Raw genomic sequence first — 27,461 nt, 5'->3', positions numbered from 1 at the left:
TGACAACACATGCAAAGTGTTGCCAGTCAGGGAAGCTCACCCATGCCTAGGGGTCCAGAGATTTGACTGGAGGTCAGTCATGCAGGCATGCAGCGTCCACGTGACTCACTTTAGCTACTCGGTCTACAGCCTCCAGATGTCAAACTAATACAGCACAGCCGAGGGCCTCAGACATACAAAACAGACCCTCACCATACGTCACACCACTAGCATGAACCACCTGGTCAGGTGGAACAGAGGTGCCTGGATTACAGAAATACCCTACTAGGCACAACACACCAGGGTCTTTGTGGTGCTCCCCCAGGAGTGGGACAAGGACCGGTCTTCCCGAGACAGGCTTTTCCTTGGAACGTAAGGGCTTGAGTAACCTGGGCCTGCTGGGGTTACACTTTACAATGAATTTTAACTTAATTAGAGGCCTCACTGCCATTTAAAAAAATGTTTTCAGGGAATTTCTGGCGGTCCAGTGGTTAGGGCTCTGTGCTCTCACCGCCAAGGGCCCGGGTTCACTCCTGGGCCCTGGGCAAAAAAAAAAAAGAAGTTTTCAGTGGTGACCCTGGGCAAGGCTGGTGGCGAAGGGGAGGGAAGCACACGGTGCAGGAAGGAGAGCATTGGCACCAGCACGCCCCCTAGTGTTGGGGAGAGGACAGCAGAAACTGCCACGGTAACCAAGCAGGACCCTATAGGCCTTCCAGGGACAGACCCCTCCCATGTCCTCCACCTGCTTCTCATCTGTAGAAACACTTTAGCCTCCTTGGTCTTCCCCAAGTTTCAAAGAATAATTTAATCAGAGAAGTGAGAAAATGCAGAAACAAAGGGAAACAGTCAAGCAAGACAAAATAATAGTTTAGCCATTAAACAAAGTCAAGGACCTTTAGTTCCTCCACAAGGGCTATAGATAATACTCGGGGCCATATCCTGTGAGCTGTTTTGCAGATACTGAAACCCCCATCAGGTGGAAGACGTTAACTGCATGCTGACCACAAGCACAGAGACCCCAGACTGGTTGGCAGCAGAAGGCTGATGAGGTTGACTCCCCGATTACCTCACCACCAACCAATCAGAAGAATGTCCATGAGCTGATCACACATGCCACAACCTCCTGCCTCACTCTGTCTTTAAAAACCCTTCCCTGAAAGCCATCGGGGAGTTCAGGCCTTTTGAGCACTAGTTGCCTGGACTCCTTGCTTGGCGCCCTGCAGTACACGCTGTACTTTCCTTCACCACGACCTGGTGTCAGTACATTGGCTTTATGGGGTGTGGGTGAGTGGACCCAAGTTTGGTTTGGTAATACCACCACTTACCAGGTGCCTGCCTTAGGACACATTCTGGGCTGGGGGCGCTAGAGATGTTCCTTTAAACAATCCTGACAGCCCGGTGGGATGTGTGGTCTTTAGCTATGACGTAGAAGAGGCCCAAAGGGCCGGTAAGTGGGGGAGCCAAGCCTTCTCTTCTATGGATCGGTAGATCCCAACAGCTGGGCGCAGTGTGGGCTGGAAGAACACCTTGGCATGTTTCTTGGTTCCTGGATGCCCAAGTCACACTAGGAGATGCTGGCACGGCATGAGCAACAACTGCACGCCCTTCGCCAGCCCCTTCTCCTTCTGTGAAAGCACTCATCCCTGCAGAGTCAGGATATGGGGAGCGTCTGACCAGGGCCAATGACCAGGTCTTTCTGCAGCTGGGGGTTTCTCTACTGTCCTCAGGACACTGTCATACTAACTCTATGAACTTTCTCCTGCCTCCTGACAGTGGTGTCAGAAAAACTTATCAGGTCACCTCTCTTCTGGAAATGAATAGGTTAGGATCCCTAAACCTGGCCAACATCTGAGAAGGTACAAAGAATCACAGTGGGGGGGGGGGGGCAAGTCCCCAGTCACGTGCCTGACAGAAAACAGAGCCTTCTCCCGGGACTTCTACACAAGACTGGGACAGAGGCACTTCCCAGGAGACCTCCAGGTTGTAGATTTGGGCAATGATTCATCCAACCAACCTGGGAATATCACACATGCCACCACCTCCTCAGAGGGGAAAGGGAAAGGCAGGGAGAAAGCAATATGTTCAGACGGAAGAGTAAATAAATGTATGTTGGATTCCATGACTGCTTTTGTCACTTGCTTCTCTCAACAGTGCCTGGCACCTGTTGGCTGTAGCACAGAAGGAATTGGGTGTACTGAGCCCAGACCCTGCCTTGCCCAGCCCAAGGAGTTCTGCTTGGTGACCAGGCAGGTACCACAAGCACACGGCACACACTTGGCCTCTTTCCCCAGACCCCGACAGGGAACAGAAAACTTTCCTCAAGGGCACTACAGGACTTTTAGCAGCCCTTGTTGCCACTGGCTGGCATCGTCAGACAAACAGCTCTCCCCTAACTTTATGCTGTGCTGTGCTTTCAAACCGGCAAAGCCCAGATTCTCCAAGGATCCCCAAGGTCCCAGAAACCGGAGCTCCTCGATTTATTTCAGGAGAATCAGGCATCATGGTTTCCTCCTCATTTGTGCATGCTGCCTGCCCTGCAGCCCACCTCCCAGCCCCTCCTCCATGCTGCTTCCCCGACCGAGCCTGAACCCTGCTCTCTGACCCCTGGCCTGAGACCAGAGCCCGGCTCCGACGGCTCCACCCCGCGCCCAACATGGCCGCGCCCATGTGCCGCCGCGGAGGCAGCAGGCACGACTACCCGTTTCTTATTCTGAGGATCTAAAGAAAGAGGAGAGCGTGGCTTTGGAAGATGGAGGGGCGGGAACCCCCCCGGGAGCACAGCAACAAGGAGGCCCGGCCGCGCGGGAGAACGGACTGGGAGAGCGGGCCTCGGCCTCGGAGGCGGCGGACTCGGATCGCCACGACAGGCCGCGCGGAGCCCGCTCGCCTCCCGCCGCCCGAGACGCCTCCCCAGCCTCTCGTACGACTCGTCGCGGAAAATGCTCGCACGCTCTCGTCGCTCCATCTAACCTCAGAGGGAGCCACGTCAGAATCCTTTGTGCCCGAAAGGCGCCGCGTTGTTGCCCATTGGCTGTGTTGCCCCCCGCCCCCAAAGCCCGCTCCTGCGCGTGCACAGCGTTCGGGCTCCCGGGGCGACGGCGAGCGGAAGTGCTCTGCTGACCCCGAGGGCGGTGCGAGTTGACGCTTGCGGTTGTTATCTGCCCTGAGACCTGGGGTTCCAGGAGGTGGAGTAAGGGGAGGCGGAGCTGGGGGTGGGCTGGATGGGGAGGTCGGAGGGGCCTTGGGCAATGAGGTCGCGCCCCTGGGGGGTTGAGTGACGGGGCCGTGGTGGTGCGGGGAGGGGGCGGGGCTACGGGGGTCAGCGAGTGATTGATCCATTGCTTGATTCATTCAGCGACCGTTTACTCAGTGCCTAGTAAAGGCGGGGCACCCCTGTGTTTCACAGTAGTCTGTTCAGAATAGCCCTGTGAGTAGGTACTACGATGCTCTTTGTTTTACAGAGAGAAAGCAAGAACAGAAAGGCTGGGAAACCTAACCAAAGTCACACAGTAAAGTGGAGGGATCCTTTTTCTGTTTTCGTTTTTTCGGCATAACGCTTATGCCTTTCCAACAAACACACCCTAAATTTATCCCTTTGCTGGCTCCCTGTCTCTCCCCTGCTAAGAGTATGGCTCCGCAAGATGGGGGAGCTCTGAAGTTTTGTTCACGTAGAACAGTAGAACCCGTAGAACAGTAGAACCCGTAGAACAGTAGAACAGGCACACAGTAGGCCCTGACCTCTTGTTAAACGAATAAAAGCGGCAGAGCAGGCGGTCAGTTTCGTTCCAGAGCCCAGACCTTATCGGGCGGTAATTGAGCTCTTACTGAAGGTCAATTCTTAAAACTAGAGTGAGGCACTGTGCCTTCTGGTGGCAAGGAAAACTTTGGGGTTTTCCTCAACTTGGCTCCATCATGGAGGTTGCTAATTGCATCGCCTGTGTGGTCATTGCCTTTCCGGGGTCAGGGTTCATTAACTGAGCCCACGGCTCAGCAGCTTCAGACACCAGCTGATCTGCCATGGGCTTCCTTAGTTAGACTACAGAAGACCCAGTCTGAGGCCTCAGAAGGAGGTGCGCTCCCCGGGTCAGAGGCAGAGACATGGTCCTGAAGTGATGGTCCCAGCAAAGGTACCTTTGTCTTTGAATCCTTGGGTCCTGCCTCCTTAGAAATAAAATAGCTCCTCTGAGGGGAGTTGGAAGAGGAGCGCCAGCCCAGACCCCAGGGGCGGAGGGGGAAGGCTCACAGGACAGACCCAGATGCTCTGGTTAGAGGGAAGGGGCTCACAGGATAGCAGGTCCTAGAAGAACTGGACCTGCAGTGCCCTCTGTGCCTTCCTTCAGCTGAGAGAGAGCAAGGCTGACTCGGTGACTCAACGTCTAGCCACCATCAAGAGCTGTGTGATGGTGGTCAGTTGAACCCCTATTGGAGGAGAGGGATGAAGGTTACAGACGGATGGCGGGACGCTGCCCTGCTGTAGTGCCTGCAAAGGCAGGATCAGGCTGGAAAGATTGACTACCTGCCTCACGGGACTTTCTCCACTCGTGACACATTTGTGCACACATCATTATAGTTCCCTCTTGTGCCATGGGCTATTTTTGTTTGTTCGTTTGTTTGTTTTTTGTTTTTGGCCGCCCCGCGCGGCATGCGGGATCTTAGTTCCCCAACCAGGGATCGAACCCGCGCCCCCTGCGGTGGAAGCACAGAGACTTAACCATTGGACCGCCAGGGAAGTCCCCTGGGCTAGTTTTGGATTTGAGTCAGTCCCATAGTATAAACAACCCACTTACCTGTAGCGGAAATGTTGCATCTCCTCTACCCTGACTGGATGACCAAAGAGGTGTCTTTGGTTTCTGTGTGTCTGTGACATTTCAGCGTGGTCTCTAGGTAGGCCATCACCTAGCTCTGCTGCCTCTCATTTTGATGCTAGTAACTGGGTCTGGGAAGTGGCTCATCAAGCTCCATCTTGCTGATGAGGCCTGTTGTGCTGATCCTAAGGCAGGGATTGCTACAGTAGCAATGGTTAACAAAAGCTCCTTGCTGAAACTGTGTTTTGAACACCGCCAAATAAGGAAGAGCATGGCGATCAAATGGACATAATGGGAAATAAGGAAGTATTGGGGCGGGAACAGGGTGTTGGTGGCCCACTGAAGGGCGGAAGGAGCCTGGCGCAAGGTCAGTGGTTTCCAGCTCCATGTGGAACTGACCAATACCTGGCCCTTAACCTCCCTCTGCCCCCCTCCATTCCTCCCTCCTCGCCCCTCCCTTCTGCCCTGCGCTCAGCTCTGGTTTGTCTCCTTCCTCCAGACCACAGCAAGCGGTCCCTGTCCTCCAGACTTTGCTCAGGGTCTATCACCTCCAGGGCTCAGTGTGATAATAGGTGATTTGCAATCATTTCTCCTTTTTATTTTACTAGTAAATGATATCGTGAAAAATGAAAAAATGCAAGTACATAAAAGGGGAAAGGTGGAATCACCACTGGAAGGTAAGCAGTGTCAACATTTTCATAAATGCTCTTCTGGACTGCTCTTCCTCAATAAATACATATTGCTTAACAAAGGAGATCGCGCTGCACTTGCTTTCTGGTAACCTACTTTTAAATATGTTAAGAGATGAGAACAGGATTGCATTGCATTTTTAAAGCCCATGTGGTCTTTCCCACGTTGTGTGTCTAATTTTTGATCTGAGTCCCCTTTGCTGGAGGTTTAGTTGCTTCCAAATTGTTGAATGGTGGAAACACCTACAGTTAACATCCTTGTAGCCTGTGCTTATTTATGATTGCCTTTTTATGATACATTTCCAGGCATAGAATTCCTGAGAGAAAGGAGATGTCAGGTTGTTAATGGCTTCCGAGGAGATGTCTTTAAACACAAGTCATAAATCTGTCCAAGCAGAGATAATAAATTCACGTGGAAAACCCACAGGATGTTAGCCGTGTCCCAGGGGAACAGGCTGGCGCTACCAGGCCACGTGTCCAGATCATCCCCGCTGTGGGGCAAGAGTGATTGTTATGAAGCTGGGATGGTGGTCTCATGGCTGTAGGCACTGATCTCGACCCTCCTAATTCTGCCTTCGTAGATCTCCATCCTTTGTCAGGGCAGAGCCAGATGGCCGTGTCCCAGGTGAGTTCCTAATTTACCCCCTACTTTGTTTCCAGTGAATTTGAGGCAGCAATTAGGAAATTATATTGCAGCCTTGAAAAATCTGTCAGTCCCCCTCGGCTCTGGCTGTTTTCTGTTCAACCTGTCATCCACCTCAGGTTCTCCAATCCTTCCCCTCCCCACCAAAAAAAAAAAAAAAAAGGGGGGGGTGTAGAATGAAAGACACCTCTCAACTACTTCCCTTTGGGAACTGCACTTCCTCTTTTCCTTCTCAGAGAAGATTGTTTACATACATAGAGTTACCTTCCTTCCAGTTCACTTTTTTCTTTTTAATTAGGGAAAATAAGGAAAGTAAATCGATGCTTAATGTTTTAAAATGCATATAAAAATAGTAGCCCAATCATCTGTATTCCTTCTCCACCCAGTACCTCATTCTTCCTCAGAGATGCCCACTTTTAACATTTTGATGATAAGGCACTGTAGATGCATTTACATCAGTGTAATTAAGTGAAAACAGACGTATGTGTAACATGTTTTTGCACAAATGCCATCACATTCCCATACCCATCTTGCTTTCCCCACATGATTATATCCTGGGTGTTGTTTCTCATCAATACAGAAAGATTATTTCAGTTCCTATTTCGTGGTATAGAAGTATCATTTAACTATTTCTCTATGAATGGATACTTAGATTTTTAATTTTCTTTTTCTATTATATACAGTGCCTCATGAACAACTTTCTATGTATCTCTTGGCCCATTAGTACAGGTATTTATGGAGAATACACCTGGAAGTAGGAGTTTTGAATCAAAGGTGTTCACACTTTAAATTTGCTCTCCCAAATCCTGGACTAATTGCTGCTTTCACAAAATTTTAAAGACCAGATAATTTCTGTGTTCAACTTTTCCAGGCTGTTAAAAGATGAAAAGGAATCCAGTACATGTTATGATGCCAGTTAACTTAAATTCAAGGAAGATAACTACAAAAAAGCAAAAAGCGAAAGACCACTTTCACTTAAGAATATGGATGCCAAAATTCTAAAAACATGTTCTGAATAGAGCATTAATAAATTGAATTGAGTATTTTAAAAAGTACTCTGTGCATATGGTAAAAAATTCAAACAAAACTTTGTTCATCAAAAGGTGAAAAATAATTTTCCCTCTCACCCTGTCTTTGTGTCTCCTTCATTTTTTCATGCATTCTTCCGAAAATCATGTGTGCCTATTTATCTATCTTGATATAAGAATCTCTTTTTCTTTTTATTTTCTTCTTTTTTCATATTACAGCACATTCTAGTCCTTTTCTTGATCATTCCATTTCACTGCTCAACCCCAGGTTTTCTCACCTCTGCCCTCCTGACCTTTGGGCAAGATAATGCTATGTTGTGGAGGGCTGCCATGTGCATTGGAGGATATTTAGCAACATCGATGGCCTCTACCCTCTAGATGCCAGTGCCCCACCCCCCCACTGCCCCCCTTGTTTTGACAGTGGGCTAAGGAGGAGTGTGCTGTTGCAGGGAACCTTGATCTTCAGGGACGTGTTTGTGGACTTCACCCTGGAGGAGTGGCAGCAGCTGGACGCCACTCAGAAGAACCTCTGCAGGAATGTCATGCTGGAGAACTACAGCCACCTGGTCTCCGTGGGTGAGGGACCCTCCACAGGGTGACTGGAACACACCCCCTCGTGTCTCCCTCTCTCTCGGCTGCTGCAGCTCAGGGGCGTCTGGGCCCTGAATGAGTCGGGCCTCAGGCTCACGGTCAAGAATTCATAATGGCGTTTGCACCCTGCACGGGATGTCCGTGCTCTCACCTTCTCTGTGGATGGTCTGCACTGAGGGCCCGCTAGCTGGGCTCACGGGGCAGTCACCGAGGCCAGACCATCTCTGCCCTGCAAGGATGGGCCTCGGTTCCGGAATGCCTCATGTGTCAATAACAAAGTCCTCTGCCATTTCCCCTTAACAGGATACCTTATGGCCCAACCAGGTAGGATCTTCAGGTTGGGACAAGGAGAAGAGGAGGCCAGGATGGCAGCTGGAGAAAGCCCAACACGGAGGTGTCCAGGTGAGCCTGCGCTGGGCCAGTAGGGCCATGGCGAGGGGACTTGGTGGGTCAGGGAGAGCTTGGCCTCGGGGGCGCGCCCAGGAGTTCTCAGAAACCCCAGACTTGGGGGCACAATTCAGGTCTGATGGAACGAGCTGCTGTGATATCCACACGATGCCCCACCTGCTGCCCCTCTGCAGCCCCTTGTTCTTGGGGTTCAGACAGAGGCAGCCACTGCTGTTCTGTAGATCCCGTCTCCACCTTCCAGCATCTGGGTGGCTAGGTAGACGTGCCCAGCCTTGTCTCCTTCCTCCTCCCTCTCCTTTCTGGAAGCTGTTGGGATGGGACTTTCCCCCTCTCTTGGGCATTTGCGTGTTCATCAGAAGACAAGCAGATGGAGGGGTGATGTTTCCTCTTTCCTTGGCATACTGTGGGCCCTCGAAGTCTGAAACGCGGAGTCTTTAACCTCAGGGAAATTATCCTACCTGGTTTATTGGAGTTGGGATGGACAAAAAAGCTTTGCTAGTGACCTTCAGCTCTACCAGGCCAAGTACCACCATGTCCTTGTCTGCCCTCACTTTGTGGTTAAACAGTGTCAACTTCACACAGGTTTCTGTTTTCTTATTTCTCTGAGGCTCTTCCAAATCTGGCTTGATTCCGCCTGTTGATAGATTCCTCCTCTTGTCAATACTTCCCTCCCACTCCATTTTTTGTCTTTTGTGTTATCTCTATTTATTAAAAAAATAAATAAACTTGAGAGCATATTTCTCCCACGATGGCATGCTTCAGTGAGCAGTGTCTCAGTTCTGGACAGAGCTGCTTCTTTCCTTTTCTGTTGTTTCTTTGTTTTTGCTCAGGGCCCCTTATCCAGAAAGTCTTCAGACATTGGTCTTCCTCCTTTTCTCTCCCACTCACAGTGGCCACTCAGTGGCCCCTCCCGAAGAAGTCTATCTGGAGCACTGTAACTATTCACTGCGGTCCGTGGACCAGCAGCCTGGGCATGGCCCGGCCTCAAAGTAGAAGTGTAGACTCTTGGGATCCACCTCAGATTTACTGAATCTGAATCTGCTTTTCAGCAGCTGTTTAGAGTTTAGCTTCACAGCTGCAGCTGTAGTCAGACGCGGGCCCAGCTGATCCCAGGTGACTCCCCAGCTGTCTTTCCCAGAGCCCACTCCTGCCCGGCAGATGCACCCTGTCGCTCAGAGCCTCCACAGCTGTGCTGGCGTGTGCACCCACCTCCCTGTACCTTCTCCCAGGGACTTTTTGGACTACAGTTCCCTCTTTATTGCTCCGTCAATCCCGTATCAGCTGCCCTGTAGAGATTCATCAGGGTTTCTTGTCTGGTAATGGCATGCCTTATCCTGCTTCCAGTGTTTCCAGCAAGGAAGAAGCACAAACTCGGAGGCACCTTCCACCCTTTGAGTCACATTTCCCTTATAGTACAAGCTGTGTTATATTAAAAGTGTCACATGCACATGTTCAGTCTAAGTCTGCAGAACATTATGGGGTACAAAGTAATCTCGGTGCATTCCCAGTCACACCTCCAAGCACAGCTTGTTTTCAAGGTTTTTGTTTTTAATTCCTCTCATGTGCATCTCCATAGGTCCAGCGAATACCTTCACACCTGCATTTCTGGAGCTGTCAGTTTTCTCTTCCCTCTATGAAAAAATAAGGATTTACCTCAATTACACCTCAGCCTTCTGCTCCCCTGTTCTTCTCAATGTTTGTTAAATTTTTATTTTTTGTTTCTTTGTTAGCTACATTTGTAACTTTAAATAACACAGCTAAACTTCTATGTTTGCATTCCATTTGGTAACTTTTTAAAAACCTAGCCAAGTGCCTGTGGCTTTTTTCTCTGCGGGGAACACAAACCCCTAGAGGCGAGAGCCTGCATCTTATTCTCTTTCATCCAGGTGGGGGGCTGGTAGAAGCACTGGATAAGTATTGCTTTGATTGTTTTGGACCAGAGCAGAGGAAGGAGGTTTGTTATTCTTCCACAGCCCAGTGGTGAAGAGCTTGGGCTTTGGAGCTCACAGCCTGGATTCAGATTCTGGCTTCTTCACTCACAAGCTGTCACTTTGCACGCGTGGCTTAGCCTTTCTCTGCCTGTTTGTAGAACGGGGCTAATGTTAGAATTTACAGGATTGTCAGAATTTAATGAGTTGATGAATGTAAAGCACCAAAAAGGGTGCTTGGAATAGAGGAAGTTCTCAATATATATTATCACACTTTTTAGTGTTGTTATTAGCCATACGGAATATTTTTTTAAATGTAGTGGTCGTCAACTGGAGGTGTATCACATAGTGGCCTCTGGAACCCTTGGGATACTCATGAGTAGACCCCACCCTCTAGAAATTGTTTCAGAAATCTGGGGTAGGCGTAGTTATGCACGTTGTGAATAACACCCTAGATAGTTGTGAAGCCCATGTCTAGTTCAGATTCATTGCTTTAACTGTCCGCTGAGAGGGGTTCAAAGGACTGGGAGACTTAGCAAGGCCATCACCTAGGAGCACAGGTCAGGTGGGATGGAAAACAGGAGCGCAACAGCTTGGTTCTCTTCCCCCATTCCTCCATTCTTTAAGCTACTTCAGGGCCTGTATTCTCCTCTGGCCCCTGGATGAAATCTCTGACAGGTCTCATAAATTCTCTGGTCATTCTGAGATAATAAAAATCTTCTATCAAGATCCAAGTATCAAGAGTAGCCTCACTGTCGTATTTATTATTTTAAGTTTGTTGAGCTTTTCACAGAAAGAACTTTTACCTTTGTTAATTTTCTCTATTGTGTGTTTTCCGTTTTCCTTTTACTTTTATTTCTACTTCTACTTCTTTGAGTTTACTTTGCTGTTCTTTATCAGCTCCTTTTCCCCCCAACATTTTATTATGAAAATTTTCAGACAAAACAAGCAAAAGAATTATGGTTTGAACATCCATATAATACCACCTAGATTCTACAATGAATGTTTTGCTATATTTGCTTTATCTCCTATTTGTGTACTAATTCCTCTGTTCTTCCATCAATCTCCCTTATTTTTTGTGTGGGATGCATTTCAAAGTAAGTTATGGAGATCAGTACACTTCACACCTAAATATTCCCACAGGCATATCATTAACTAGAATTAAATATTTGTTAGTATTTTTTCTATCCTTAATGCTTAACAGGTAGTTTAATAAAAGGAAATGCATAAATAGCACAATATGATAGTGGGTTGTATATGGTAATGTTTTAACGTAATTTCCACATGCATTTTCCATGTATTGTTATGATATATTTATTCTGATGTAACTGCATTCTTTTCTTTAAAATGAGGTTTATTGAGGTATAATTTATATACCATGAAGTTCACCTCTCTTAAGGGTACAGTCCTATAGGTTTAACAAATATATAGTCATTTAAACACCACCACAATCAAGATACTGGACATTTTCATTCCCCTTAAAACATTCCCTTGTTCCCCTTTACAATTAAACTTCGCCCCTACTCCCACACCTGATCTTGTTTCTTCTAGTTTTGTTTTTTCTAGAATGTCATATAAATGAATCTTATAGTATGTAGCCTTATGTATCTTGCTTCTTTCATTTACCTTAATGCTTTTCAGGTTCATCCATGTTGTGACATGTATCAGCAGTTTGTTCCTATTTGTAGCCGAATGATACTCCATTTGCTTATCCACAGACCAGGGTATGCACTTTTGAATTTTTTCCAACTTTTGGTTATTATGAAAGAAGCTGGTATGAACATTCATGTTCAGGTCTTTGTGTGGACACATGTTTTCATATTTCTTAGGTAAATATCTAGAGTGGGATTGCTTGGTCATGTGGTAAGCGTATGTTCAACTTCACAAGACGCTACCAAACTGTTTTCCAGTGTAACTGTACCATTTTGGATGCCCAGTAGCAGCGTATGAGTTCCGGTGTTCTGCTACCTTGCCAGCACTTGGTATTATTAGTATTGTTAGTCTTCCTTTCTAGTAGCTGTTTAAGAGTATCTCATTGTGATATTAATTTGCATTTCTCCAGTAACTGATGTTCAGCATCTTTTCATGTGTTTATTTGCCATCTATACATCTTTGGTGAACTGTTTCTTGTAATCTGTTGCCATTTTTGTTATTATTAAGTTGTGAGAGTTCTTTATATATTCCGGATGCCAAGCCCTCTATCAGCTATGTGTTTTCCAAGTTTTTACCCCCATGCTGTGGCTTGTTTTTATCTTAACAGTGTCTTTCCATAAAAAGACATTTTTAATTTTGATAAAGTCCAGTTTATCAAGTTTTTCTTTTATGTTCCATGCTTTTTGTGTCCTATATAACAATTCTGTAACCCAAGGTAACAAAGATTTTCTCATATGTTTTATTTCAGAGGATTTATAATTTTAGCTCTTATACTTAGGCCTATGGCCAATAATGAGATGGATATTTTTACCTGGCAGGAGGCAAGGGTCATTGTTTTTCTTCTTTTTTTGGCATATGCATATTTAATTGTTCAAGCAGCATTTTTGGAAAGACTGTCTCTTCTCCACTGATTTACCTGGGCACCCTTGTCAAAAACACTTGAGCACATAAGCATTGGTCTATCTGCCAATACTGCACTGTCTTAATTACTGTAGCCTACATTAAGTGTTCACATCAGGTACTGTGAGTCTTCCAACTTTGTTCTTCCTTTTCATAATGTTTTGGTCCTTGATATTTTCATATAAATTTTAGAATCAGCTTGCCAATTTCTGCACAAAAGTCTACAGGGATTTTGTTTGGGATTACTTTGAATCTGTGGATCATTGAAATACTAACAATATAGAGTGTTCCGATTCACAAACATAGTGTATCTCTCAATTTATTTAGGTCTATAAAAATTCATCTCAGTATCTCAGTAATATTTGGTAGTTTTGAATGCATAGGTCTTGCATAGGGAATGCAACTGCAATTTAAATATTTCATTTTAAACATATCTACTTGCTTTTTGTCAATATCTCCTGTGGGTTTTTTTTTTTAATTTAGTGGTTGCTCTGGGGATTAAGATATACATACTTAACCCTTTCACCACCTGTAGTTATATTTTAACTCTTCAAGTCATATGTAGAAGGTTTACAGTAATATAGGTCTCTTACCTTCCCTCCTTTATGTTATAGGTTTTCAAATGTATTATATCCACATATATTTTAAACCCCTCAGACAATGTTATAATGTTTGCTTTCAACTGTCATACGTACCTTAAAGAATTCAAAAGGAGAAAACTAGTCTCTATATTTACCCAGATATTTTACCATTTCTGTTGATCTTTATTTATTCCTGAAGGTCCACATTTCCCTCTGATATGATTTCCCTTCACCCTGAAGAAGATCCTGTATCATTTTTCTTAGAACAGGTCTGCTGGTGACAAGATCTCTTAGTTTTTGTTCTCCTGAGGATTTTAAAATTTTGTCTTCATTCTTGAAGAATATTTTTGCATCAGTGTAGAATTCTGGGTTGACATTTCTTTTCCTTTAGTATTTTTAAGATGTTCCGTTATCTTCTGGCCTCCATTGTTTCTGATGAGAACCTCACAGTCATTTGAATCATTGTTTCCTCATATGCAGTGTGCTTTTTTTTTTCCTGGCTATATTCAAGATGTTTTCTTTAACTTTGCATTCCAGATGTTTGATTGTCATATTTCTGGGTGTTTCTTTGAGTTTATGTTGTTTCTGGTATTCTGAGCTTCTTCAATCTGTCAATTTATGTCTTTCTCCAAATTTGGGAAGTTTTTTGGCCATTATTTCTTCAGACCTTTTTTCTGCACTAGTCTCTTTTCCTTTGAGGACTCCAATGACATGAATGTTGGACCTTTTGATATTGTCCTAGGAATACTTGATGCTGTATTTCTTTCTTTTATTTTTCCCAATTTTTTTGTCTCTACTCCTCACCTTGGCAGGTTGGATCATTTCTGTCAGTTTAACTCCAAGTTCATTGACTCTTGCTCCTGTCATCTCTGTTCTGCTGCTCAGTTCATCCCATGTGTTGTTTTTGTTTGTTTGTTTGTTTTTAATTTCAGATATTGTCTTTTTTAGTTCTAAAGTTTCAATTTCTTTCTTTTTTTTTTTACAGTTTCTGTATCTCTGTTGAGAACTTCTGTTTATCCATTAATTTCAAGTGTGTTTGCCTCATAGAGCTTAGTTTCAACAGCTGCTTAAATGTCTTTGGTATTTCCAGCATCTGGCATCTGTTGATTATCTTTTCCCTTGAGAATTGGTCACATTTTGCTAGTTTGTTATGTTGAATGATTTTGGATTCTATCTTAGATAGGGGTGATTGTTTTGTTCCTTTTAATCTTTGTTTATCATGTAATAAACCTAGTTAGATTCAAACCACTAGTTTTGTCTTGCCTTCTGTGGGTGTTGATTCCGGTTGGTCCGGTGTTCAAAGCCTTTGCTGTGCTCGTTTGCATCTGTGTTGTGTATGCACCATTTGGGGGTTAATTTGAGACTTTAGTCTCGAGTGGTGGTTTAAGTCTTTGTGCAGTTTTCAGAGCCTTTGCTCTCCTGTTTTACGGTTGTCTCCATGCATTTGTCACTCAGGTGTTAGACTTGAGCTGTGGTTGAAATCTTAGTTTTGTTCAGTTCTTAAAGCTTTGGTGTGAGTCTTTGCTTTCCCTTGTACACACAGCTCTTGGATGAGCTCAGGACTTCTGGAGTTTTGTATGCCATTGGGACAGAGCCTTGTGAAAAAAGAGCAGGGACAAAAAAGAAACTCACTGGTGTATGGGCTGCTTCTACACTTTTGGACTCACCTTCAGAGTCTACCTGCTTTTTTTTTTTTTAACTTGTCAGAGTCCTAAGTAGCTGCTTTATATATTTTGTCCAGAGTTTTTAGCTGCAATAATCAGCAGGAGAGAGGGGCTGTACTAGACATACTCCACTGTGGCTAGAAATGGAAACCTTGATTTCATTCGTTATTGCTTTTATCTTTATTACTTCTGTTCTTCTGCTAGTTTGAATTTAATTTTCTCTTTTCCTAGTTTCATAAGGTAGAAGCTTAGATCACTGATTTGATAGCTTCCCTTTCTAATATAAGCATTGTGAATGTTATGACTGCCTCTAAGTACTGATTTAGCTGTTTTAGCCTCTGTATTTGTGGTGTAACTGACATACAAAAAACTGCATGTATTTAAAGTGCATAATTGGATAAGTTTTGACATGCACACACCCAAGAATCCATCACCACAATCAAGATAGTGAAGTCATAGAGTGAGCTGGGAAGTATTCCATCCCCTCTTTAGTTCTTTGGAAGAATTTGTATGGAATTGGTGTTATTTCTTCCTTGAAAGTTTGATAGAATTCCCCAGTGAACTCATCTGGGCCTGGAGTTTTCTTTGTGGGAAGGCATTAAACCACAGTGTCAATTTCTTTAATAGATATTGGGTTATTCAGATTATTTCTTCATGAACAAACTTTGGTAACTTGTCTTTCAAGGAGTTTGTCCATTTCACCTAAGTTGTCAAATTTATTGGCATAAATCTGTTCACAATATTTCCTTATTATCCTTTTAATTTCTGAGGGTGTGTGGTAGTCCCATTTTAGTTAAAAAAAAAAAGTCTAATCATATGTAGAAGTGAAAACTATGAACTTCATTTAAAGGGAAATCTCTCCCCCAGCCAATGCCTGCTTCAGTGCTTCAGGCTGGAGTTTTTAGGAGCAAAGGAAGCATATGCTCAGCTTTTTCTTTCTTTACTCCCCCTCACTCCCCTACGCAACAACTAGGCCATCTCTGGCTCCTTGGGTGAAGCAAGTGAGGAAGGAAGGACATACAAAGGACAAAAACAGTTTGCCCTAACTGATAAAGATGTGATCTGATATCGATGCCCTCTGCATGTGGCAGATTCCAAAGACTGATTGTTCCTGTCCCTGGCATGTTTATGGTTTCCTTGGAGACGCCCCAGCTAGGAACCTTGACTGCAATTTCCTCAATATAGGCAGTGCCTCTTTTCCAACGAGTTATTTAATATATCTCCTCCCCACCCTCACCCTGCAGCACCATCGTATACTTCCAATCTCTTTTTGCTGAGGTCACCTTGATACTAGCAGAAAGCTCTCTCTCCAAAGTAACCCAATCCTGTTCCTATCCAGAGGGTCCACATCTGGCTTGTGGAGTACGTGTGTGTGGTGGGATCTGCACCTTGATCTCTTCACCCCCCATGCAACCTCTTTTCTGCGGTCACAGACTGCCTTACCCTGCCTGTCACCTGTAGAGTTTTTCTAGGTGCAAATCAGGTGCCAAGTCCCCTGCATCCCCAAAACTCGACTGGGCGTATATCAAGCAAGTTGTCTCTTTGAAGTTTTTCTTACTAGATTAGGGCTGAGGCAAATGTACTCCTCCCGCCCCTATTGTTAGAGAAAATGCCACAGCTTTCCAACAGCTCTCTCTGAAGAAAGTTTCTTCCTCAGCTTCTTCAACCTTAATACTCAGAGTTTTAAGGTGTCTGTTACTGCTGAGGGACATTAAGTGGTTTTGGCCTACTCATTTTAAGTCCTGCAAAGGCCTCTGGACTGGGGAAGCACTTGGTAGTATTTTATTACCAGCCTTTGAAACAAAAAGAGTGGGGTTGTTTTTTTTTTTAATATTTATTTATTTATTTATTTATGGCTGCGTTGGGTCTTCATTGCTGCGCTGGCTTTCTCTAGTTGCGGCGCGCAGGCTTCTCATTGCGGTGGCTTCTCGTTGCGGAGCACGGGCTCTAGGCACGCAGGCTTCAGTAGTTGCAGCACTTGGGCTCAGTAGTTGTGGCTCATGGGCTGTAGAGCGCAGGCTCAGTAGTTGTGGTGCACGGGCTTAGTTGCTCCGCGGCATGTGGGATCTTCCCGGACCAGGGCTCGAACCCATGTCCCCTGCATTGGCAGGCGGATTCTTAACCACTGTGCCACCAGGGAAGCCCAAGAGTGGGTGTTTTTTTTTTTTAATTAATTAATTATTTATTTATTTATTTATTTTATGGCTGTGTTGGGTCTTTGTTTCTGTGCGAGGGCTTTCTCTAGTTGTGGCAAGTGGAGGCCACTCTTCATCACGGTGCGCGGGCTTCTCACTATCGCGGCCTCTCTTGTTGCGGAGCACAGGCTCCAGACGCGCAGGCTCAGTAATTGTGGCTCAGGGGCCTAGTTGCTCCGCGGCATGTGGGATCTTCCCAGACCAGGGCTCGAACCCGTGTCCCCTGCATTGGCAGGCAGATTCTCAACCACTGCGCCACCAGGGAAGCCCAAGAGTGGGGTTTTAAAAAATGTTTTTATTTCCTTGTGATGAGAACTTTTAAAAAATTGTTTATAAAACAATTTCATAATAGATTTTTTAATTGAGGTATAGTTGATTTACGATGTTGTGTTAATTTCTGCTGTATGACAAAGTGATTCAGAGATACATATATACATACATGTATGCATTCTCTTTTATATTCTTTTCCATTATGGTTTATCACAGGATATTGAATATAGTTCCCTGTGCTATACAGTAGGACCTTGTTATTTATCCATTCTATATATAATAGTTTACATCTGCTAACCCCAAACTCCCACTCCATCCCTCCCTCACCCCCCTTCCCCCTTGGCAACCACAGGTCTGTTCTCTATGTCTGTGAGTCTGCTTCTGTTTCGTAGATAGGTTCATTTGTGTCATATTTTAGATTCCACATATACATGGTATCATATGGTATTTGTCTTTCTCCTTCTGAACCTACTTCACTTAGTATGATAATCTCTGGGTCCATCCATGTTGCTGCAAATGGCATTATTTCATTCTTTTTTATGGCTGAGTAGTATTCCATTGTATGTATGTACAATATACATACTTCTTTATCCATGTGATGAGAACTTCTGAGATTCACTCTCTTAGCAACTTTCAAATATGCAATACAGTATTATTAACTATAGTCACCATGCTGTTACATGGGGGTTTTTTTTGGGTTTTTTTGTTTTTTTTTTAGGGCATGGGTTTTAATAAATATCATGTTAAACCAATTCCCTAAGAGCATGGATTGCAGCTGGGTGGGCAGATGTAGCTTCTCAAATATCTGAAACTTCAGCTTTTGAACAGGAAGCGTCAATGTAAAAATGCAAAGCTCTGTAACCTTATGCAGCCATACTGATGATACAGACAATGCATGATTCAGACCAGTGCTGCCCAATAGAACATTCTGCAGTGACGGCACTCTTCTCTCTCTCTAGAACTGTAGTATGGGCACACTCTTTACATTTTGGTAATCTGGTAAGTATGAGTTGGTATCTTATTATAACTTTCATTTCCCTGATTATGAGTAAAAGTATTTGTCATTTCATATTTGGTGTTGACTGTTTGGATTTCCTCTTCTGTGACTTAACCTGTGCATATCCTTTATTTGTGTTTTTGTTGGGGTGCTTGTCTTTTTTGATTTATATAGATTCTTATAGTCTAGATTCCAATTTCATGTGTAGTCAATATCTTTTCTTTATCTTGGTTATTGCTGGTGTGTTTTTAATAGAAGTTTTCATTGTAATGTAATTAGATTGATCAATTTTTTACTTTGTGCTTTTTGTATAATTTTATGTAACTTTTTTCTGACTGAGCTCATAAAGATGTTGTCATATAATTTTCTTCTAAAAGCTTCAAATTTTGCTTTTTATTTTCTTAAAATCTGCCTGGAATTTATTTTTATATAACTCGTGAGGAAGGAAACTATTACATCACCTTTTTTCCCCACGTGGACATCCACTTGTATCATGCCGCATACTGAACCCTTTCAACAGTGGGGTGTGAGGCCCCTTCAGCTACAGGTCAAGTTCCATATCCATGTGGGTCTGTTCCCAGGCTATTTTGTTCCATTGGTCTGTTTGTCCCTTTGCCATTTGCATGTTTTTATAACTTTATTCTAATGAGTTAAAGTATGTAAAGCACTTAAGAGTGCCTGATACTGAGTGAATGCTATATAAATGTCAACTGTTACACCATTCTTACTGTTACTGATGTTGTAAATAGTTGGTAGGATGATTCTCCTTATCTCTTTGGACTCTTTGGTCTTCAAATAGGAATCATAGGATTAGTTTGTGAAGTTCAATGGGAAACTAGTAGGGATTTCAATTGCAATTGCACTGTGTTTGGAGATGAGTTGGAAGTAGGTTGGGGTTTGGTATCTTTACTCTATTGACTTTTCCCATCAGTGAACTTTTATTCAACCTGTGTTTTCTGCCATTTAGTAATGTTTTGAACTTGTCTTCAGGAAGTGATTGCACATGTTTTGTTAAATTTATTCCTAGATACCTCTTAGGTATTATTGCAATTGTGATTGGGATCTTTTTTCCTATTATGGTTCCTAATTGGTTAATACTAATGTATGACAATGCAGTGATATTTATATATTCAACTTGTGGACAGAAACCTCTCTGAATGCTTTTATTAATACTAATAGTTTTTAGATTCTCTTGGGTCTTCTGTGTAAACAATTATCTTCATAAAAACAATTTTGTATTTTCCTGTCCAATTATACATTTTCTTTTTCTTCTCCCATTCTATTAGTCAGGGCCTGTAGTACAGTGTTTTAGATGCAGTGATAGTGAATTCCTTGTTTGTTTCTGATTCTAATGGAAATAATGATGAGGACAATGCTAGAAATGTAATGAGAGTCAATGTGTGAGCGCTTGCTGTGTGCCACAAATGCAGTATTCTGTGTGCTTTGTACACATTACAGAGTTTAATCCTCCGAATGAGCCTGTAAAGGAGACTGGTTGTTATCCTCATTTTATAGAGGAGAAACTGAGACACAGAGAGAAAATGTAACTTCTAAAACTTTCACCATTATTTGCTGTGGTTTTTTGAAAGATACCTTTCATCAAAAGCTCCTTTTATATCCCTAGTTGACTGAGACTTTTTAAAAAAAATCATGAATGTGTGTTGTATTTTCTCAAATGCTTATTTTCTGCATCTATTGGGAAGATAATTTTTTTGTCCTTTAATCTATTAATGTGGTGGAGTATATTAATCGATTTTCTCATGTTGAACTGTTCTTGCATTCCTGCGCTAAACTCTACTTAGTTGTAAAACATTTTTTAAATTAATTGAATTCAGTTTACTCATTTAATTTCAGAGTTTTCCATTAATGTTCAGAAGTGAGAAAGATCTTAGATTTTCTTTTCTTGTACTCTACTCTTATTCTGGTATCTATGGTTATCCTAGCTGCATAAAAGAGACTGGGTACTCTTCCCTTTTTTTTTTTTTTCCTAGTTTCTGAAACTTCACTGAGTGAAGTATACCTGTTCTTAAGAGTTTGATAGCAATCATCTACAACAACATCTGGATAAGAGGCCCCTTTTTAGGACAAGACTTTTGATTACCTAGTGAATTTTATAGTTATTTAAAATAATTACTGATTTATTCATGTTTTCTGTATCTTCTGTCAATTCTGGTCATTGTTTTAGACAATTATGTTTCATCTGAGATTTCAAATTTACTGACCCAAGGCAGTAGTCTCTTTTGATTAAAAAAAAGTTTAATTTTTATCAAATTAAATCATGCCTGAGGTTTAAAGAATAAAATTAATGTGATAAAACTATAATGAATATCCAGGGCATGATAATGTACTTGGTCTTAGCCAAAAGGCTGAGAAGCAGTCAGGGCATGACAAACATAAAAATTCAGGATAGTGATTATCTGAGAAGAGAATGAAATGGGCACATGAAGAACTTCAAAGGTAAAAATAATTTGTTTTTTAATGAGTGGTGGATACGCAGATACTTTTTGGTATCTCTGTTCTTTATAATTTACATATATCTTACAAAAATTATTTAAAATTTTCTGCTATGGAAGATTTAGCTCACTTCATTGTTTTTGCCACTCATACACATACAAACACACAAAGACTTCTTTTTTGAATATTTTTTCTTCTTTTTTATTGAAGTATAGTTGATTTACAATATTATATTAGTTTTAGGTGTACAACACAGTGATTTGATATTTTTATAGAATATTCCATTTAAAGTTATTATAAAATATTGACTGTATTCCCTGTGTGTACATTACATCCTTGTGTCATGTTTATTTTATACCTAGTAGTTTTTATCTCTTAATCCCCTGCTCCTATCTGGCCCCTCCCCCTTCCCTCTCCCAATTGGTAACAACTAAATTGTTCTCAGTATCTGTCAGTCTGTTTCTGTTTTGTTATATTCATTTGTTTTAGTTTTTAGATTCCACATTTAAGCAAAAACATACGGTATTTGTCTTTCCCTGTCTGACTTATTTCACTAAGCATAATACCCTCCAGGCCCATCCATGTTCTTACAGATGGCAAAATTTCATTCCTTTTTATAGCTAAGTAATATTCCATTGCATGTATGTGTGTGTGTGTGTGTGTGTGTGTGTGTGTGTGTATCTTCCTTATCCATTCATCTGTTCATGGACACTTAGGTTGCTTCCATGTCTTGGCTATTGTAAATAATGCTGCTATGAATATTGACATGCATGTATCTTTTCAAATTAGTGTTTTCGTTTTCTTCAGATGTATACCCAGGAGTGGAATTACTGGATCATATGGTAGTTTCTATTTTTGACTTTTTGAGGAACCTCCATAGTGTCTTCCATAGTGGCTGCACCAGTTTGCATTCCCGCCAACAGTGTACGAGGGTCCCCTTTTCTCCACATCCTCACCAACATTTGTTATTTGTGTTCTTTTTGATGGTAGCCATTCTGACAGGTGTGAGGTAATATCTCATTGTAATTTTGATTTGCATTTCCCTGATGATTAGTGATGTTGAATATCTTTTCACGTGCCTGTTGGCCATCTCTATGTCTTCTTTGCAACACAGAAACTTCTTGTTCTCCCATGTTCCCAATACGATTATACCATAAATTTGGTTTACATCAGTACTACTGTTTACAATATAATGACTATGTAAACACTATAGACAGCTTAGCCATGTAGTCATCTATGATTAATTTACCTTTTCTGCATAACTTTTAGTTTCCTTTGGTTAATAATTGTCTTGTTTCTTTCATTTGCTTCTTTCGCTGTGTACTTATCACCAGTTTAACTTAAACATGACCAGTTGTCTAGAGTGATTCTGAATGCTTCCAGAGCTTCAAGTGTCCCATCAATGTCATACCCCTGAGTTTCTCCGGAGGCCTCTGACCACTTCCTTCTGGGTGGATTATCCTCATTCCTGTTTGCTCAGCTACCATCCTGACATCTCTTCACCATCATTCTGGGAATTCCCTCCACTTTCTGCATTGTTGGATTCCTTCGTTTGCTTTATGCCATGCCTTTTTCCACATTTCACTGGAGCACATTCTTCCAGTACTTTCCTAAGAAAGAATGTAGGTCCATGGGAGGTAAATTTTTTGAGATTTTTGAATATCTGAAAGTGTTGAATCCTCATCCAAGATGGAGAGTTGAACTTGGGGTAGAGTTCTAGGATGGACATTTCTTTCCCTTAGACTTTTGAAGGCATTGTTCCATTGTCTTCTGATTGTAATTTTCCTTTTGAGAACTCTGAAGCCTATTCTGATTATTGATACTTGGTATAATTTTTTTTCTATCTGTAAGCTTGTAAGATTTTTTCCCCTTTATTTCAATGCTTGCTGACATTCCTTCACGTGTCCTAATAGGGGTTCATTTTCACCAGCATTGCTGGGCACTTGGTAGAGAAGACAAATCCGCGCAGGGATAGTTGCTCCTTTCTCGTGCAAAGCCAAGATGCTACAGGGCTAGACAGCTGCAATTCAAGTCCAAGCGGCAAGTAAGGCTTTTTAGAAAGCCCTTTTCACTTTGTCTGTGGGAGATTCCAAATTGACCCACTAAAATTAGGCACCGCGAGGCATCTAGTCACCCAGAAGAAAATCAGGTGTTCAGTGCCCCAGGCAGGCAAAAATCATCTTATCAACATAGGGAACATTCCACAGTCTGCATTCCCAAACTTCAGCCAGGAGCCAGGCCTGACATGTTAACACTTTGCTGCACGTTACCTTTACTGGTGCTGTTTATTTCTTCATGGCGATTGGAGTTACCATATACTGTCCCTTCTTTCTTGGAGCTGAGCTCCAAGTTAGGTCAAGTAGTGACAGCACTCTGGAAATGAGGCTTTTGGTGGAACTCCCTTCAGTTGCTGTGACAATGCCAATTTTCACTGCTTCCAGACCACAGAGCTGAGGAGCCAGGGGTTTGGGGTGGAGGTGGGGGTGGGGGGAAAGTAGCACCAAGTGGAAAACCACACGCTTGGCTGCTCTTAGTGAGGTTCACTGGTTCTTCTTGAATAAATGCTTTTTAATCTGTTGTGTGCCTTTGGTTAATTTCCAAAGTCCTGAAATGACAGATTTTGATAATTTTGCCAGTATTTTCATTGCTTTTATGGGGAAGAGGATTTACTAAGGTCCTCACTCCACTGTTCCAGAAGCCCTGCCTTAAGGCATTTCTCTTAAAACTGCAGAAAAGTATAGAAAATCATAGTCATAACAAATACCCTTGTAGTTACCTCCCAGAATTAGCAAATGCTAAGATTTTGTCATTTGGTGGCGGTGGTTTTTTGTTTATAAAAGAAATAGAGGTTTACAATTAAAGGTGAAGCCTCCCTTTTCCTCTCCTGAATCCTGCTCCCTTCATTCCCGCCTCAGGCAAACAATATCATGAATTTGGTGCGTTATCTTTCTAACCCATGTTTTTAAACTTTTACTACATAAATTTGCATCTGTAATCAATATAGCATTCTTTTCTGTAAATTTACCAGATTAGCGCTCTAGAACCATAGGGGTCTTTCTACAACTTTCTTTCAGTATTCAGTGTTACCCTTTGAGTTTAGCTATGCAGATATGTTCATTTATTTTTGATTTAGTTCATTCATTTTTCACTCCTGCATAGCATTCCAACATCTGAGTATCACAGTCCATCAATCCAAGCCTCTATTGCTGGGCATTTGGTTGTTTCTAATATCTTGTTGCCATTCTTGTACATGTACATATTTGCAGAATTTCTCTCTGGTATAACTATATGTGGAATACATAGTAGGGTATATACATTTTCAACATTACTAGATGTATAACCTTTTTTCTGTCATAAATAGAATCAATTTGCCTTGTATATTTAAGAGTTTAGCATCTATGTAAGTGAAATTGCTTTATAATATTGTCATATTCTGTCCTTACTTGCTTTTGGCATCCAGGTCAGTCTGTTTTGTATAACATAAGCATTGTCTTACCAATTTTCCTTTGGTTATTAAGTGCCAGGTATATTTCTATGATTTTATTTTCACCATTTCTCTCTTTTGGCTCTAATTATCTTTTGAAAACATATAGCTGATTTTTAAAAGTACAATTTAATATGGTGGGCCTATAATTAATGGGGTTGATACTTATTGTGCTACTACTTTATTTGTATTTCTTATTTTATTGCATTTTCTAGATATCCTGCTTTTCCTTTACCCCTTTTTTCCTGCCTTTGCTGGATTTTCTTTACCCTCCCCCCTGCCTTTTTCCCCTTTGGTCATTTTCCTCCTGAATAATTCAATACTAAGCATTATTCTTAGCAGGCTTTGTGTGTGGCAAATTCTCTGTCTTTTCTTGTCCAAAAACATCTTTATTTGTCATCTTTCATTGCAATAATTGATCTGGGGATAGAGTTCTAAGGTGACATCTTCTCTCAGGACTTTGAAAATATTTAATCTTTTGGCTTCTTTTTTAGCTGATGAAATCTATTGCTGACCTAATTGTTTCTTTATAGGTGATTTTAAAAATTTCTCCATGGTAGCTTTCAATACGTACTTTCTTAAAGTCTTACGGTTACACAGAACTGTGTCTAGGTGCAGATTTGCTTTTATTTACCACACTCAGGACTCTGGACATTTAAGGGTAGGATACATGCCTTTCTTCCATACCAGAAAACTGCCAGTCACTGTTTCTTCAAATATTGCCTAGATTGGGGGTCCCCCAAGACCACTACCACATTCAGAGATTCTTGAGAGGGACTCCCAGGACTTGGCATCTAGTTGTATTTACAGCTAAAATTTATTACAGTGATATAGTAAGGATATACAACTAGAGCATAAGGGAAAAAGACATTAGCAGAATCTGGAGGACTCCATGTACAGGGTTCCTTATGCTCTCTCCCTCCCACCTAGGGTCACACAGGGCACACTTCTCCCAGCAGTGAAAGTGCAGCAACATGTGTGTGATGTTTATGCCCAGGAAAGCCCATTAGAGACTCAGTCAGCGTCCTCACATCACAGACTGCCTAGCACATACCAAAATTCCAGACCCCCAGAAGGAAAGGAAATGTTCTGCTTAAATCACATTGTTTGTACAAGCAGCCTTATCAGTTAGGCAGTGGTGGGGACATTCCTGAACTCCAGATTCCCAGATGGCAGCCAAGGGCCAACCTTGCAAGCTGCCCTTTCTAAGTATAGCAGTCTCAGAGTTGCTCTGTTAACCCGTTGCTTGGCATATTGCCCCCTCTCCCTTTTTCTCTAGTCTTCCATTTGGATTTGCTATTAAACCTATTTTGGAACTTATCATTTCTCTATTTCTCTTACCATATTTCCATTGTTAGCTCTTCATGCTACATTCTGGGTGATTTCTCAAGATCTGTCATCTAATTTGTTAAATCTGTCTTTATCTGTGACTAGATAGAAGTAGTAGATAGAAGTTCAACTTCTATCTACTGTTCAACCTCTTTATTTAGAGTTTTAAAAATAATGCCTGTATATAATTTTCCTAGTTTTTTCCCCCATAGTCTAGTTCTTACCTTATTTCTTTGAATAGTTTAAATATATTTATTTTGAAGTTCACATGGTTCTACTAGCTACAGTTCTAGGAATGGGAGTATCTTTAAATGTATCTGCTGATTCTCTTTCATGATGGGTCATTTCCTTGTGAAGTTGTTAATTTTTTACTGTGAACTCTTCAGTGAAAATTGGTATTCCATAGATATCCTGTGATCCCTAAGCTATAAAAACATAAGAATATATTTTTTGGAAAGCTTGCCACTACTAGGAACCTACTAATACAGGACCAATTTTTAGTTTAATATTTCAGCTTATGGGCTCTGTACTACACTTATAATCATTTGGATTGAGTTACAGAACTAGGCTTTTGATTTTTTTTAATTTTATTAAAGTATAGGTGATTTACAATGTTGTGTTTAATTTCTGCTGTACAGCAAGTAACTCAGTTATATATATATATTCTTTTCCATTATGGTTTATGACAGGATATTGAATATAGTTCCCTGTGCTATACAGTAGGACCTTGTTGTTTATCCATTCTATACATAATAGTTTGCATCTGCTAGTCCCAAACTCCCAATCCATCCCTCCCCTGTGCCCCCTCCACCTTGGCACAGAGACCCTGGAACAGACCACAAGTCTGTTCTCTATGTCTGTGAGTCTGTTTCTGTTTCATAGATACGTTCATTTGTATCATATTTTAGATTCCACATATAAGTGATATCATATGGTATTTGTCTTTCTCTTTCTGACTTCACTTAGTATGATAATCTCTAGGTCCATCCATGTTGCTTCAAATGGCATTATTTCATTCTTTTTATGGCTGAGTAATATTTCATTGTGTGTGTCTGTGTGTGTCTGTGTGTGTGTGTGTATGCCACATCTTCTTTATCCATTCATCTGTCAATGGACATTTAGGTTGCTTCCATATCTGGCTATTATTAATAGTGCTGCTATGAACATAGGGGTGCATGTATCTTTTCAAATTATAGTTTTGTCCAGATATATGCCCAGGAGTGGGATTGCTGGATCATATAGCAACTCTATTTTTAGTTTTTAGGGGAACCTCCATACTGTTCTCCATAGTGGCTGCACCAAGTTACAGTCCCACCAACATTATAGAAGGGTTCCCTTTTTTCCACATCCTCATGCAGCTTTTGTTATTTGTAGACTTTTAAATGATGGCCATTCTGACCGGTGCAAGGTGGTACCTCATTGTAGTTTTGATTTGCATTTCTCTAATAATTAGCGATGTTGAGCATCTTTTCATGTGCCTATTGGCCATCTGTATGTCTTCTTTGGAGAAATGTCTATTTAGGTCTTCTGCCCATTTTTTTTATTAGGCTGTTTTTTTTTGTTATTGAGTTGTATGAGCTCTTTGTATGTTTTGGAAATTAAGCCCTTGTCGGTCACATCATTTGCAAATATTTTCTCCCATTTCGTAGGTTGTTTTTTTCATTTTGTTTATGGTTTCCTTTGCTGTGCAAAAGCTTATAAGTTTGATTAGGTCCCATTTGTTTATTTCTGCTTTTATTTCTATTGCCTTGGTAGACTGACCTAAGAAAACATTGGTAGGATTTATGTCAGAGAATGTTCTCGTCTAGGAGTTTTATGGTGTCATGTCTTATATTTAAGTCTTTAAGCCATTTTGAGTTTATT

The 27,461-nt window shown here is 41.9% G+C and overlaps 2 protein-coding genes across 5 annotated transcripts in view; one reads left to right on the top strand and one right to left on the bottom strand.

The window, feature by feature from the left end:
• Positions 1-3,187: 3,187 nt before the first annotated feature.
• The window catches only part of LOC309621163 (KRAB domain-containing protein 4-like), a 25,622-nt gene continuing 1,348 nt past the window's right edge, over positions 3,188-27,461 (top strand). The window contains exons 1-5 of one of the 2 annotated variants that reach the window (XM_082378297.1): positions 3,195-5,461; positions 6,055-6,098; positions 7,566-7,720; positions 8,039-8,137; positions 11,713-11,795. In XM_082378297.1, the coding sequence (XP_082234423.1) occupies positions 5,411-5,461; positions 6,055-6,098; positions 7,566-7,720; positions 8,039-8,137; positions 11,713-11,729 (366 nt within the window). In that variant the 5' untranslated portion in view covers positions 3,195-5,410 and the 3' untranslated portion in view covers positions 11,730-11,795. Of the gene's footprint in view, positions 5,462-5,779; positions 7,721-8,038; positions 8,138-11,712; positions 11,796-27,461 lie in introns of those variants that run through there. The other variant, XR_014239779.1, reaches the window with a different exon arrangement.
• Positions 17,044-27,461, bottom strand: part of LOC309621154 (KRAB domain-containing protein 4-like) — a 26,729-nt gene continuing 16,311 nt past the window's right edge. For all 3 annotated transcript variants that reach the window (XR_014239774.1, XR_014239775.1, XM_082378278.1), the window contains one exon: positions 17,044-23,390. Coding sequence is in view for 1 of the 3 variants with exons in the window: in XM_082378278.1 (XP_082234404.1) it covers positions 23,326-23,390 (65 nt within the window). In the remaining 2 variants the exon portion in view is untranslated. The remainder of the gene's footprint in view (positions 23,391-27,461) is intronic.

Source organism: Balaenoptera borealis (genome assembly GCF_965194805.1).
Source record: "Balaenoptera borealis genome assembly, chromosome: X".
In the NCBI taxonomy this organism is placed as follows: Eukaryota; Metazoa; Chordata; class Mammalia; order Artiodactyla; family Balaenopteridae; genus Balaenoptera; species Balaenoptera borealis.
This window is presented reverse-complemented; position numbering and strand designations above follow the sequence as displayed.